Genomic DNA, 14,609 nt, shown 5'->3' with positions numbered 1-14,609 from the left:
GGCTGGGCTGAGGTCTACACTGGCTGCAGGGTGCCTTTGAGATCACTCCCTGGAACTGGGCGTGCAAGCTGCCACATTCTGCAGTGTGTCCCCTCTTCTGTTCTTCACGCACACACACGCGTGCTCCCCAAACCTCCTAACCTGCCCTTTCCAAAAAAATATATGACCCCTCGTGTCACTATCTGGGGAAATGGGGAGAGCATTTAAGATGTTGAATCATGGAAAAAAAAAAAAGATGATGAGTCATGATTTCCAGAGATAATCTGAAGAGATGTGCTATAGCCTTTAAATTGCTGAATTGCAGAGAGCAACCAGATTGTTGATTCTGGTCCTAAAGATGGTGGTCAGGTTTAGAATTCTGTAATTCTGAGCTAGAACTCTGACTGCCTTAAAGGAATTCTCTTCTGTTTTTGTTAGTACATGTTTGTCCTCTTCACCGTGTTAAATCCTAACAAGCAGCAACCTCTGAAAATAAGGTTAAAGTCTAGTGGGAAGAAGATAGCTGCACGTTCCCAGTATGGCATGGCACCAGCCTACTACCCTCAGTTGAAAAGCAGCTCACTTTTCCAGTCTGATCCTAAAATAAATCCCAAAATAGCATTGGCTCGGTTTTGTAAAACTGCACATCCTCCGTGAAGGCTGCCCTACCCCTGGTCTTGCTCTCCTTTCCAGCCCTGATGTGATTGTGGTCGACAGCACACAGTGGGTACACAGTGGCGCACAGGCATGGGTCTCTGCTGCTTGCTGTTCTTCCTTGGATCTCCTGTCTTACACTAGCCTGGACGTTTCTTGGTTTAGCACCCCCGAGTCATTCCATCTAATTCTGGATACACTCCAGAAATCTCTGGTGTTTCCAAATAGTGAGTTGTCTGAAATTACGTACCAAGTCCAGACCCAGACGCCATGGGTCCTAACCCCAACCTCCTAGTCGTTGCTCAACACCAGACAGTCTTGGTAGGCCCTGTGCCAGGTTTCCTTTGGGAGAGTTCTAGATTGGTCATCAGAAGCCCACAGTGTTTATTGGGCTCCTTATGTCTTAAAAGGAAGAAAGGTTGAAGAGAAAGATGGATTGGCCCTGGAGCCCGAGCGCCAGCTGCAAATCCAAGAGCAGCCTCTGACTGGACTTCACCCACAGTCTTCATACAGGTCCTGTAGCCACCCTCTCAAAGCATCCAGGACACCTCTGGGCCCTTACACGGTCAATAAGTCCGTGGCCTGCTTCCGGGAGAAGGCCTTCAGCGAACCTCAGCTCGTACCGATCTCTATAGTTCACCTCTTGGTTTATTGAACTTTATAATAGTAGATTTTTCTGTTGCTCAGATACACGATGTTTTGAGTAATTTCCCATTTATTTTTCATTTTAGAAACTTCGTGAATACTTTCATTCAGTTTAAGAAGCCTATTATTGTAGCAGTAAATGGCCCAGCCATTGGACTAGGAGCCTCCATATTGCCTCTTTGTGATGTGGTTTGGGCCAATGAAAAGGCTTGGTTTCAAACACCCTATACTACCTTCGGACAGAGTCCAGATGGCTGTTCCACCGTTATGTTTCCCAAGATTATGGGAGGAGCATCTGTGAGTATCTCTATTTTTAAAAATTATTCTAGAAAACTTCCTGAGGAAATCTAGTTTGGTCGTTGGTTTTCTAAATATATACAGGGTGTCATTTTTGTGGGGACTTCTATCAAATGCACTTGTGGTTCAGTTCTGTTCATTAACTCATATTCTTCATGAAATCATGGATTTTCATATTTTGGTTCATAGAACATTTATGGACACATTGCATCATTTCCTAGAGAAGGACTTTACTCGGTGAGCACTGATAGGCACTCGTAGTAAATACCCAGTTTGTAACCCAAACAGTAGAGTGTGCCATCAAACCATTCTTGGCCTGATAACTTAAAAGCCAATAACCTAAAAGCTGTACTTTTAAGGCAAAAAAGGCAAAGTGAGTCAGGATAAGAGAAGTCTTCCCGTGTGATTGTGGAGCTTTATCTTTTTAACTATTTAATCTATCCATGATAAGAGTGTTTGTAGCTTTTGATTTTTTTCAAGCAGTTACATACATTGTATTTCTTACTCCTTGAAGTAGGGCAAGTGGTGGTGTCTTGGGTTGGGGTCTCCACAAGCCCACACTGAGGTGTGGACTTTGGCATGGTGGAGAAATATCAGATGGTCTGCGCCTGCGGGCAGGGTGGCCAGCGAAGCTTGGGCCACCTGTGGGGATCCCTAGAGCACGTACGGCCTTGTCACGGTTGTCCCACAGTGGACTGAAATGGCTGGTTCCTTTATGTCCATCACCGCCAAGTGTGGGCTGCCCGGGAAGAGTGTCGTGACCGTGGACGAGGCAACTCTGCAGCAGGGGACGTCCCCGAAGGAGCTGATGGTGGCTGGCTGCTGACAGCTCTCCCACCAGCTGGGACAGCACAGCGTCCCCTGGATGGGCCTCAGTGGCACTTCCCCGTGTCCATCACAGTCCACCGTTTGGCCTTTCCTATCCACCTTTCATACGCATTGTTCGGGGCCCTCTTCCCAGGGCAAGATGTGGAGGACAGGGATTAGCCACTGATGACTGTAGTGGGCGAGAACCGCCTGGATGTCAGTTAGCGGGTAAGCGTATGATGAGAACACGGCTACTTGCATCCTCTCCTTATCTGCGGTGGGAACAATCGCAACTTTACAGTAGAGGAGCCTGGCAGGCACCACCTTACTAAGGGCTCGGAGTTCCCAGAAATAAGGCCCGTCTTCAGCCCCAACCTGCTGCAACGAGGATGACACAGCATCAGTCCACCAGTCCTGCCAGGTGGGCATCACCTGCGTCCAGCCTGGAGAGAGCACTGGACAGGCCCGGACGGCGACAGTCTTTGGACTGTGAGCAGGGCCCTTCCAGAGAGCTGCTCGGTCAGAGACCTGGGCGCCGCCCCACCCTGGAGGGGACGGAGGGGCCCAGCACCTGTGCACACCATGGGGTGTCCCACGTGCTTTTGGGTCAGAGGAAGGACTTTTCTAGGAAGACAGTCGAACTTTGCAGACGGTTTGTGGCTCGACTCAGTACCATGCTGACAGTCGCTTTCCGGTTTTGTTCGTTGTAAGAGGTCATGTGAGACGTTAACGTTAGAGACAGTGCTGGGTAAAGGGTGTATGTATGGTCTCCGTGCTGCCTTTATAATCCTTCCGTAAGTCTGGCAGGAAGCGTAGAGGAAAGAGGCAGGAGTTGAGTGGACCCACATAGCTCCAGTAGCCACCCCATCCTTGTCGTCTCCCCCCAGCCGCCCCTGGCAGCCCCAGTGGCCATGCTGTGTGGGGAACACAGGTGTCCCCCCCGCCCCACCACTGCCGAGGAGCTGCCCTCGTGCCCCGTGGCCACGGCTGGGCCAGGGAGCACCAGGACGTCCCCAGCAGGCAGCACAGGCCCAGGGAGCGTCCTAGCCTTAAGTTCCCTGGGACCCTTGCTGCGTCCGCTGGCCGTGTGTGCCCCTTGGGGACCTGCGGAGCCCAGTCTCAGCGGCAGGAGGCACGGGGGCCCTCGGATCACAGGTGGGGCGCAGGGGCAGTGGCAGGTGCCCCCGGCCTGCTCCCACCCCTTGTTGCCCAGTCCCGAGTGTTCTGGTCAGGGACATGGTACCGCGGCAAGGTCTGTGACGCCCTGTGTACACCGTCGCTCGGGAGAGGGTGCCGCCCCCAAGCCGGTTCCCCGCCTGCCCCTCAGACTGTCCCCAGCTCCGGTGGCCAGAGGACCCCCGGGCCCTGGGCCTGGTCCCCCGTCCTCTGGCCTGGCCTGCCCCTGCCTGCACACTGGGCCCCCTGCGAGCCTCGGAGCATGGTCCTCGTGAGGACCTCGGGCAGGAGGACAAGCCCGGACTACAGTAGGCATCTGTTCCCGTGAGAACAGTCGGCGGCCGCCACGTGGCCCACCAGCTGGTCTCCCCAGGAGCGTTGCCAAGCAGGCGGCTCGGCATCGGCGTCTGGCCGGAGGCTGGCTGTTCTGCGGTGACAGCGACTGAATCAGCCTCAGTGCACCCGAGCGCATGGACCCCTGCGTGTGCGTCAGACCCGCGCGGGGCAGCCAGCGGCCGGGACTGCTCCTCCCGCCGCGGGGGTCGCCGGTGTGACACAGCCGTGTCCACAGCCACCACAGGCCGGGCCCCCGGGCCCCCAGCCTCCCAGGCCCCTGAGCAGCCAGCCAGGCTGTCGCCGCTGCCCTCGGGCACCGTGTCCCGATTTGGATGCGCTTCTCCTTCCACGCCAGCTGGTCCGGCACATCCGCTCTGGAGTGTTTTTCTCCGTCACTGTCTGGTCCAGCCCCTGCCCACGGAGGCTCCAGGGCCCTCGCCGCCCCTGTTTCAGCTTGCACCCCCCGGACTGAGCCAGCCCACCCACGAACCCCGCTTGCTCGTCAGGACTCCCCGAACGGCCGCAGGTGGGAGCCGAGGCGGGGGCCTGGGCCAGCCGCCCGTGTGCCCACCCTGCCCTGGGCCGTGTGTGCCTTATCCCGGGTGCGCGCCCTACCAGGGCAGGCCCGATGGGACGGCTCTCGGCCGACGTTTCCGACGTGTGGTCGTGGGTCCCGTGGCTGGGTGTCCGCCTCCGCCCGGGCTCAGGAAGCACTTCACAGTTGTTTCCTAAAAGACACGCTCTTCTCTGCCGTGAGCAGCGCAGCCCGGCTCAGAAGCCCGGGGGCCTGCCCTGGTCATCTCTGGCGCGTGCCCCGGGCTCCCTGAGGCATCTGGTCCCACCCGCTCGGCCGGCGGCTCGGCAGCTCTGACACTTCAGCTCCACCTGGCCTGGGGACCAGCACCCCCCCCCCGCCCCCAGGAGCAGGGTCACACCATCTGCCAGACGCTTGCCAGGGAGGTAAACCTTGTATCCCAGCAGAGCTCCAGCCCTGTGTCCTGGCTCTGAGTCCGGCACCCTTGTGTCTTCGTGCAGCTCCTGGGACGGAGGAAGCAGGTGACAGGCCTAGCGGCCGGGAGGGGAGGCAGGGCAGGACTTCGGGGGAGTGGGCCGTCTTGCAGGGGGAGGGCTCTGCGTCGTCTCCAGCCAGATGGCAGCGCTTGTTCCCCTGGGGACAGAGGGCGCAGGAGTGTGCGGTTCAGCTTGGGGTGTCCGCCTGAAGTCCCTATGCCTGGTTTAAGGACCTCCTCCGCCCGCCCCTCCCCACGCAGCCCAACAGACCCTCCTGGTGGCTGACCTTGTCTGCAGCTTGACCACCAGATGATAAGCGTGGGTCTGGATCTGCGCCTTCTCTGCCTTCTTGCTACCCCGGAGCCCCTCTGCCTGCATCAGTGACAAAGAGCAGCTGCTGTCCCGCACCCGCGAGGGTTTTAGCGCTTGAGCCCCCACCAGTGCCGGGCACCCCGGGTGCTCTGCTGGCCCGTGAGGGGGGCGGTCGCCGGGCAGCCCGGGAGCGAGCTTGCCCCGAAGCCCCCTCGTCCCCTCTCTCTCCCATTCCCACTCGGGACGGGTTAGTGTTCCTGGAAGCAGAGGCTGGGGGTTGGGCAGGCCGCCCACCGGGTCAGCATCTTGGCGGGGCAGGGAGGAGGCGGACTGGGCTGAGGGTGAGGTGAGGAGTGGTGCCCCCGGTGCACAGGCGCCCCGGAGCGGGCGTGGCTGTGGGGGGGCCCCAGAGGGGCCGTCCCCGAGCCCCCGGCCAGCAGCGACCGGCAGGCACATGCGTCCGCCCCGGGGAGGGCTCCGTGTTGTGCGGGTGCAGGGTGGGCGCCCGCCTGTCGGGTCCCCCCGGGGCTGGCAGCAGAGTCGTCCTCAGGGCAAGTACGTCAGGTCCCTTCTGAGTCACTACCGTGGTAGGCTGCTTGCTAGCAGTTCACTGGTCGTAGAGACTCCGGAGCGGGCTGAAAGCGTCCTGCGCGTCCTGAGGCCTCGCTGGAGATGGAAGTGGAGGGGCTCCGTGCCCAGGCCGCGGGAGCCGGGCCGACGCCCGAGTCACGCAGACGCAGGAGCCGGCCGCGGGGCACTCCCAGCCTGACGCTTACACGCAGTTCGGGCAGAGACCAGAGACCTCCTGGAACTGGAGCCCTTGGGCCGGGGTCTGCTCCGGGCTGGACGGTGGCGAGCGGGACGGCGGACGGACGGACGGACGCCTGCCTCACCCGACGGTCTGCGAGACGCGCCCCTCCCGACCGCCTGGTGGCCTCCCGGGGTGCAGGGTTCCCACGGGGCGGTGTGTCCCGTCGCCCCCTCCCCACAGGCGGCCGCCGGGGTCCGGGGGCCCGACCGTCCCACTGAGGCGACGCCGGTCACAGGACCAGCTCCCACCTCGGGGCTCTCGGGCCCGGTGCCTCCAGCGCCCGCCGAGAAACCCTGCCCGGAGCAAGAGCGGGGAGCGGAGAGTCCGCTCGAAAACTGCAGACTCGGGCCTCCCTGTGGGGGACAACTGATGCCGCCGGCCTGCGTCACGCCCGGACGGCTCTCATGGAAGGGCCCAGGGAAGGCCCTCCGTGAGCCCGGGGAAGGTGACCGACCCCCCGGGGAAGGCCCTCTGTGAGCCCGTGGAAGGTGACCGACCCCCCGGGGAAGGCCCTCCGTGAGCCCGGGGAAGGTGACCGACCCCCCGGGGAAGGCCCTCTGTGAGCCCGTGGAAGGTGACCCCCCGGGGAAGGTCCCTCTGTGAGCCCGTGGAAGGTGACCCCCCGGGGAAGGTCCCTCAGTGAGCCCCATGGAAGGTGACCCCCCGGGGAAGGTCCCTCTGTGAGCCCGTGGAAGGTGACCCTGCGGGGAAGGTCCCTCTGTGAGCCCGTGGAAGGTGACCCCCCAGGGAAGGTCCCTCAGTGAGCCCCATGGAAGGTGACCCTGCGGGGAAGGTCCCTCTGTGAGCCCGTGGAAGGTGACCCCCCGGGGAAGGTCCCTCTGTGAGCCCGTGGAAGGTGACCCTGCGGGGAAGGTCCCTCTGTGAGCCCGTGGAAGGTGACCCCCCGGGGAAGGTCCCTCTGTGAGCCCGTGGAAGGTGACCCCCCGGGGAAGGTCCCTCTGTGAGCCCGTGGAAGGTGACCCTGCGGGGAAGGCCCTCCCTGAGCCTCTGGTGCGCGCGAGCTCCCGGCAGCCCAGGCAAGGCCCCGGCAGGTGGGCTCGGCACAGGGCGTGTCGCGCTCTACATGGGCCAAGCCCCGTCCCGGCCCAGGAGGGCCTGCCCCGAGCGAGCTGCGGAGCCTCGCCACAGGCCGGACTGCTCTTCTGGAGCTTGCTGCGCCCCGTCCCCAGGAAGCTTTCGGGGCGCGCCGCATTCACCGAGCTGGGGCCCCGCTGACGCAGCTGGCAGCTCTTGCTCCGGCGGGCCCCCGGAGAGGCTGCGGCTCTGGGCTCGAGGGCCCGGAGCTCCCCAGGTGGTCGGGTCTCCCCACCACACCTCCTGTGTGGCCTTTCCGGCCGAAGGAAAAGGGGCCCCTGCTCTTCTCCGGCGTCTCTCACTCGGCTGTCTGGGGAGTCCCATTAGAACTTCTTACAAACACTAGGCCATCCTGGAACCAAAAGGCAGCCAGTGAACCTCCCGTGACCGGATCTTTGCAAATCCGTTTCTCGAGCAGAAGTTAGAAACCTGTCGTGCTCAAGCTGCTGGAAGTTGAGCATACGAGCACGTGCTCCTTGAAATTGTGCACATCGGATCTCCACGATCTTACGGTCTTACCCGTTGACCTGTAACTTAAACCAGCTCCCTCCCTGTCCTTGCACGAGGAACGTTAACAACCTGGAGTCGGTCCTACTTTTGTGCTCTTGGGTAAAGTCAGAAACGCCCTCTTGTCCTGCACGTAGAACAGAGCAGACTGAGGAGGGGAAGACTCCGGGGACAGCGGCCGTGGAGTTAGCCCGGCTCTGGGAGGAGGACCTGGGGCAGTGACCGCTCACCGCGTGGCGGAACTGACTGCTCTGGTGGCCCGGCTGGCTAGCACAGGACGGGCCTGGGGACAGGAAAGGGCTGGGGGACGGGGTAGGGCTCTGTTCTACCTCCAGGGGGCAAAGAGCAGTATTCAGAGAGGCGGCAGGGTGGGGGCAGCCCCATAGAGGGGCGGAGAGGGAACCCGTGAAGGAGACTCCCTCCCCACGCCCCACTCTCAACCGGCTCCCGTTCGCATCCCCCGCCTGAGCCAAGACCCTGTGGTCCGAGCTGGTCTTAAGTGACATAATCTGGTGTTGTCTTCACTGTGTGTTGTGAGTAAAAGAAGCACAACTTAGGAAAACCAGTGAGCACTTCCCACCCAGTCATTGTGTGAGCGCTCCTGTCCCTCTTCCTCGAGGCATTTAGATCTGTCTTCAGGAGAACTATCTTACCAGCTAACAGCAAGGTTAAGTCGGATTTCTAAACACATTGTTTAGACCTTTTCGTTGAGAAGAGGGTGTTCCGCACACAGGTTTTCGAGTAGAACATCTCCAGACTGTTCAAACATTCATGACTTTGTTCGAGACTTGGCACAAATAACAGATCCACGTTGGGGCCAAAATAAGTCATGAGTGTCACGGACCTTGCAGTCCTCGTGGGGACCCAGCTCTCCGCCCTGCTTTCCGTCCTCTGCCTGCGTTACAAGGGTAGTGAGCGAGCCCGGACGCTTGCTTTACCTGCTCTTTTTCCTTGGGTGCCGTCCACACTGTGCATTTCATGTGCAGAAAACGTCTTGATGCATTTACGGGGGACGCACAGGTCGACTGAGAGGGATACTTGAGTAACCGTAAGGCCTTCCCATAACAATATATTTACCTCTTTTGGAAAAGGAAGGTCACGTCCCAAGAGTGTGCTTTACCTGAAGCCCAGTAGATTATGGTCAGGCCCTCATCGTGATCTTCCGAGTGTTTGAGGTTAGCAGTCGGGGAATTGTCACATCGGATCAGAACCTATCCTTGTCACTTAGGTTTTCTCCCTATTTTGGTTATCCGTGAGCCTGTGATTTGAATGAGAGAAAATCTACGCACATCGTGTTGAGACTCTAAGTGAAATAGAATCCAGGACAAAGTTAAGATCAGTTTCATGTACGTGCACATACACACGTGTCCATATATACTTCTTTTATGCAAAAACAAATATTTCCTCAACTGAGCCATTTGAAATAATTATAGTCAGACCCTTCTTTTAAAAAAGAAAAAACAAGATTTTCTGTACTTATTTGAGAGAGAGAGAACAGGGCAGAGGGGGGTGGAGAGAGGGAGCAGCAGACTCCCCCCTGAGCACGAGCCCCACACGGGACTCAACCCCAGGACCCTGGGATCATGACCTGAACCGAAGACAGACACCCAAGCAGCAGAGCCACCCACGCCCTAGTCAGACCCTTCTAGGAAGCCTACAGTAGTGGTCATTTTGGATGCATTCAGGTGCTGAATAGTTTCTGTAACATCCAAGTGGTAAAATGTGGCCAAGTCATACTCCAGCAGAAACATTCACTGCCCTTAGGACATTGTCAGTGAATACTGAGAAGTCTCCATTGGCCTCTCTCAGATCTAGAAAATACCGAGTAGTAACTGATTTAGATCCCTAAAACTACAAATTTTCTAGCTTTGCTTATGCCTCAGTTTCCCAGGATACTGTTTTGTGTATTAAATGACTTCACATGTGGGCTGCTGCTGCGAAGGAAGAGGCAACTGGAGAGGGGCCCGCCAGTAGCTTCAGGCTGACGACAAGTTGACCTGGACCCCTAGGGACTCAGTCAGTTGGGCATCTGCCTTCGGCTCAGGTCGTGATCCCAGGGTCCTGGGATCGAGTCCTGCACCCAGCTCCCTGCTCAGCGGGAAGCCTGCTTCTCCCTCTGCCTCTGCGCGCACTTGCTCTCTCGCTCTCTGTCGAATAAATAAAATCTTGGAAAAAAATAAAAAAGGACACCTTCTCTAAGGGAGATTTCTTGGTCATGCCCACGTGATTTTGTATTACATCATAAAATAAGCCTTTTACCTTTTTTTTTCAATTGCCATTTAGTATATTACCTGTCGTGCGTAGTCACTCATGCCTCGTTGGGTTTATTCTCGGTGCGTGGGCTGCAGAACAGTGCTCCTTAGATGGAACCAGGGAGGAAGTGCAGCGCGTGCCTACCGGGCCCCACACGTTCAAACACCCGTCCTCACTTTGAATATGCTCTTAGATGAATTTTCAGGCCGGGTCTTGTCCGCCTGCCTCTCACTCACATCTCACACCAGTATCCACTCTTCTTGCTTTCAGGCAAATGAAATGTTGCTCAGTGGACGGAAGCTGACGGCGCAGGAGGCATGCGGCAAAGGCCTGGTGTCCCAGGTGTTTTGGCCAGGGACCTTCACCCAGGAGGTCATGGTTCGCATCAAGGAGCTCGCCTCCTGTAATCCAGTTGTAGGTGGAATTCATTCTCTTACACACGTTACCTTTTTTTTTTCTTCTTTTTACTCTGACCTTTCCCCCAGGGAACTCGCACATGTAACGGTGTCTTCTGAGGCCCCGACCTCTGCTTCCGCTCAGCCGTCTGCATGTGAGATGCTGCCAGAGTGGAGGCTGATGCCACTTTGCACATGTGCTTGCCTTACCTCCCAGTTGCAGGTGCCTAGGAATGAAAGGGATGCATTTCAGTCAGATTTAGTAACTTCAAAATGTCCTAGAAAACTCTATAAACATCATCAGTATAGTTCCTTCTGTTTCTAGAGCTTTTCTCCATGACCATGTCTGCTCCCCTGTCCCTTACGGCAGGTGTGAGCTTTGGTTTAATCCATTGGGTAATACTCAGCCTTGTAACAGAACTGCATTTAGCACCTTATGAGATGAAATGTTATTTAATATCAGTTGACAGGACTCCCACCTAGACTCGCCCTGACATAACAGCCCTCGTTACTGGTACTGCATTTCGGTCAGCAAATCCCCGAGCAGGGATTGGTGGAGTGCTCACTGAGCATCCCAAGAGCTGACGTCCGCCCAGGGGCCAGCCCTGCAGCAGCACCAGGGGACCCGGGCTGCTCGGTCTCAGTGCAGAGGTGCCAAGGTACGAGAAACGTAGCTCTCCGGATGTAGCTCAGTGGCTGTTTCGAAGTTGAGAATTTGCCTGGTCCCTAGTGTGAGCGTACGTCAGACCTAGCTCAGACCCGATACGCGCTGAGAAAAACTGGTGGCCTTTATAAGGCTTTAACAGGCAATTACTCAAGTGTGATAAGTGCATCCATCAATGTGGGGACAAATAGAGCCAGTGCTTGCGGACGCGCACCCTTGCTGACTCACTGCTCATCGTTTGGTCCAGGTGCTGGAAGAATCCAAAGCCCTTGTGCGCTGTAACATGAAGATGGAGCTGGAGCAGGCCAACGAGAGGGAGTGTGAAGTGCTGAAGAAGATCTGGGGCTCGGCCCAGGGGATGGACTCCATGCTGAAGTACCTGCAGAGGAAGATTGATGAGTTCTGATTGGCAGGTGCCTGCTGGTGACACTGGAATTATAGAGCAGGACATCTGCGGTGCCAGGTTGCCCTTCTCCATCCTCACCGCCCGAAACAAGTTCACTTTTAGCTCACGCTTGGAAGCAGGACTTGCAACATCCAAGCTATTTATTATCAAGGAGTTTTTAAGTACTGTAACTTTAAAATAAATAACTACAAAGCTCCTTTGTCCAAACGTCATTATTTTATACTTAATATACACACAAGTATAAAAGTATAATGGTGAGCTCTAGACTGCTCTTTGAAGCTCTAATTTTTGTTATCTTTAGCTAGTACTGTATAAAAAAAGAAACGAAGTGTGTTTTGCTGGTTTTGGGTGGCAGAAAAGTCTGGAATAATGTTTGTTTTCCTTATCTTTTTTCCTTCTAGAACACAGAATCTAAAGAGGTGTTAGCCAGCCTCATCTCCCCTGCCCCAGTTAGAGATACAGAAAGATCTGAGATGTGCCTTTGTCTCCAGAAAGGTACAGATACCTCAGAGATGGAATGTCCTGAATCAGAAGTAAGACTTATCGTGTAGGATAAGTATTTCTGATGAAAAACCCACTGACGAACATACCCTTAAACTGAAGTACACTTAGGATTCATGCTGGAAAATCCATTGATTCTTCCTTTTTCATATGTCCAGTTCTTACCCAGTTAACATGAAGAAACCACTGTCTCTCCAGAAGAAAGCTTGTTTTGCAGTATTAGTGAATCACTGAATAGCTTAAGTATGAATATCTAAGTTATAAGTTAATCTTAGTGGATTTTAAAGAGTTTTTCTGACCCTTTTGAAAAATAACTACATAAGTGCTTCTTGTTGCTGGGTGAGAAATACTACTTTATATACAGTTTTGGTTTTTCTATTTGCAGATATGATTGATGTATTACACCAAAAAAAAGTATTTTTATGTTTATAAAGTGTAATTTTTAGGTTCACTTAGAATATATTTTATTTAATAAGTTAAAATTCTTTTGGCACACTATTAAATGCAGAAACTCCTTTTAAAAGAAAAAAAAAAAAACTACCTTATATTCATTGTTTAATGTTCCCGGTCTCTGCTTTCATGTCTACGCAATATGCGGAGTACAGTGTGGTGTCCAAGAGTGCCCTGTGTAAATAGACATTCACATTCCTTTCAGGAGTGGGGACTGATTCCTGATAACAGACGCCTATTATTAGTTAGGCTTCTGGGCTTGCAATCATATTGAATGTATGAAGAATGAAATAAAATCAAAACCTTATTTTTGTACAGTTTGGAAGTTTATACTTAGAACCGACCACCTCCCGGCCACGTGGAGAGCTGTACAGTGTGTAAATCTGCCTTTACCTTGGATTGGTTGGTGCAGTATTTTTGCATCTGTGGGACCTACTTTTTCGTTCAGTAGTTTGAACTATATATAATAAACTGTACAATCTGTAAAGTTTTTATAGAATAAATATTCAGCTGTGAAAACTGGTTAAATAAAACTAATATTTCTTAACACATTTGAAACGTTTGTCTCGTTCTTCACTCCCGAAGTTTCTCGTGGGATGTGCAGTCATTTTCATGGGATACGCACGTGGGCATCCGTACAGGCTGGAGGGTTAGGAACACCTGTGGACCGTGCCCGGAGAGGAGCCGGAAGGTGACAGATACCGTCCTTCCAGTCATGCCCATTGCACTGTCCCCAAGCTGCCGCTTCTTGGGCTTTGTCCCCATGTCCTCACTCCTGTGTCGGGTGCACATTGCTGAGTACATGGCTGACTCCTGCCTGTTTCTGAAATTCATACGTTGTGTCTCCTGTAAGCCTCGGTGACTAATTTAGCATTAAGAGGCTTAGAACTTAGTCCTTCTCTGCCCAAACCCACAATGTGGGCGTTTTCATTCCTGTTAGAGAACGTGAAGTCTGAAACACCCGACGTAGGGGGAGGACCAGGCTTCCCACCTGGGTCGGTGTGGCCAAACCAGGATTCTGGCGGCAACCCCGTACTGTGTGTTTCCTAGAATTTACAAAGAGGGAACTGATTCAGCCAGGTTCCCTCCAGGTAGAGACCTGACTACATCCTCCTGGATTTTGCAACCTCTGGGCCACGTTGACCACATTCTGTCTTCTCTGAAGCAAAACGTTCGTGTTCCGACTTCTGGCGCACGAGTCGAGCCCAAACAGGAGGAAGAACTGCTACTTTAAATCCTTAAGCTTGTGCCCCGTGTCGGTGAAGGTGGCAGGAGATGCTGTCTTTCAGAGCGGCGGGAGTCTAAACTGGTTCCACTTCGAGGAGAACGTGACGGGATCTAGCAAGTGCACGTAGGATTCATCATGGGCAGCCCCGGTGGCGCAGCGGTTTAGCGCCTCCTGCAGCCCAGGGCGCCATCCTGGAGACGCAGGATCGAGTCCCATGTCGGGCTCTCTGCATGGAGCCTGCTTCTCCCTGCCTGTGTCTCTGCTACTCTGTCTCTCTCTGCATCTCTATGAATAAAATAAATAAATAAATAAATAAATAAATAAATAAATAAATAAATAAATAAATAAAATCTTAAAAAAAAAAAAAGGATTCATCATAAGGAATGAACCCTTGCAGGACATACGAGAATAAAGATACATAATGCAATGCAGTTCATCTCAGGATTTCTCCTAACTGTGAAAAGCTGGAAATGGCATACAGACTCATCAGTAGGGTTTCAAATAATTATGCCACCACCACGCAATGTAATACACAGCTGTTAAGAATAAAATATTTATAAATCATAGGTGAAAAACATGTTATCAAGCAACTTATCTCAAAAACACCCATCGTATGCTTTTAAGAGCTTAAAATGATGTGCTTCCCAGCTCCTGGGTCTCAATACTGCTCAGCCCTTGGCAAGTGGAGGTGGAAAGCCAGACAGAGATGGGCACTGCTGCCCTCTTGGGCCTCTGACCAGAGCCGACCCTTGTTCTTCATTCCTCAGCTGTGCTAATAGTGAAACCGCTAGCATGTACACTGCAGGATGTGCCAGGCGCTGTCCCAGACACTTTTTTTTTTGTATGAGCTCATGGTTGTTTTGAGGGAACTTCATTTCCAGAGATTTATTAATGTAATATACAATCACTCTGAAATGAAAGCTCTCAAAAAAAAAAAATCTTTTGATAGGCTGATTCAGTTGCTAGTGACTGACAAGAAGACCACTGAAGACAAGAAACGAGAAGAACCCTGAATTTTAAAGATCTTTGAAGGAAATCATGCCCGGGATGTAAGAGGGAAGGTGCCTGGACAGCTGCTGGCT

At 54.1% G+C, this 14,609-nt stretch overlaps 1 protein-coding gene across 2 annotated transcripts in view; it reads left to right on the top strand.

Annotated features, from left to right (window-relative positions):
* Positions 1–12,848, top strand: part of CDYL (chromodomain Y like) — a 175,394-nt gene extending 162,546 nt beyond the window's left edge. For both annotated transcript variants that reach the window (XM_041770828.1, XM_041770829.1), the window contains exons 5-7: positions 1,365–1,575; positions 10,154–10,297; positions 11,190–12,848. In XM_041770828.1, coding sequence (XP_041626762.1) covers positions 1,365–1,575; positions 10,154–10,297; positions 11,190–11,348 — 514 coding nt within the window. In that variant the 3' untranslated portion in view covers positions 11,349–12,848. The remainder of the gene's footprint in view (positions 1–1,364; positions 1,576–10,153; positions 10,298–11,189) is intronic.
* Positions 12,849–14,609: the final 1,761 nt, after the last annotated feature.

This window comes from Vulpes lagopus, chromosome 10, assembly GCF_018345385.1.
Source record: "Vulpes lagopus strain Blue_001 chromosome 10, ASM1834538v1, whole genome shotgun sequence".
NCBI lineage: Eukaryota > Metazoa > Chordata > Mammalia > Carnivora > Canidae > Vulpes > Vulpes lagopus.
The sequence above is the reverse complement of the archived record's forward strand: the minus strand, read 5'-3'. Positions and strand labels throughout refer to the sequence as shown.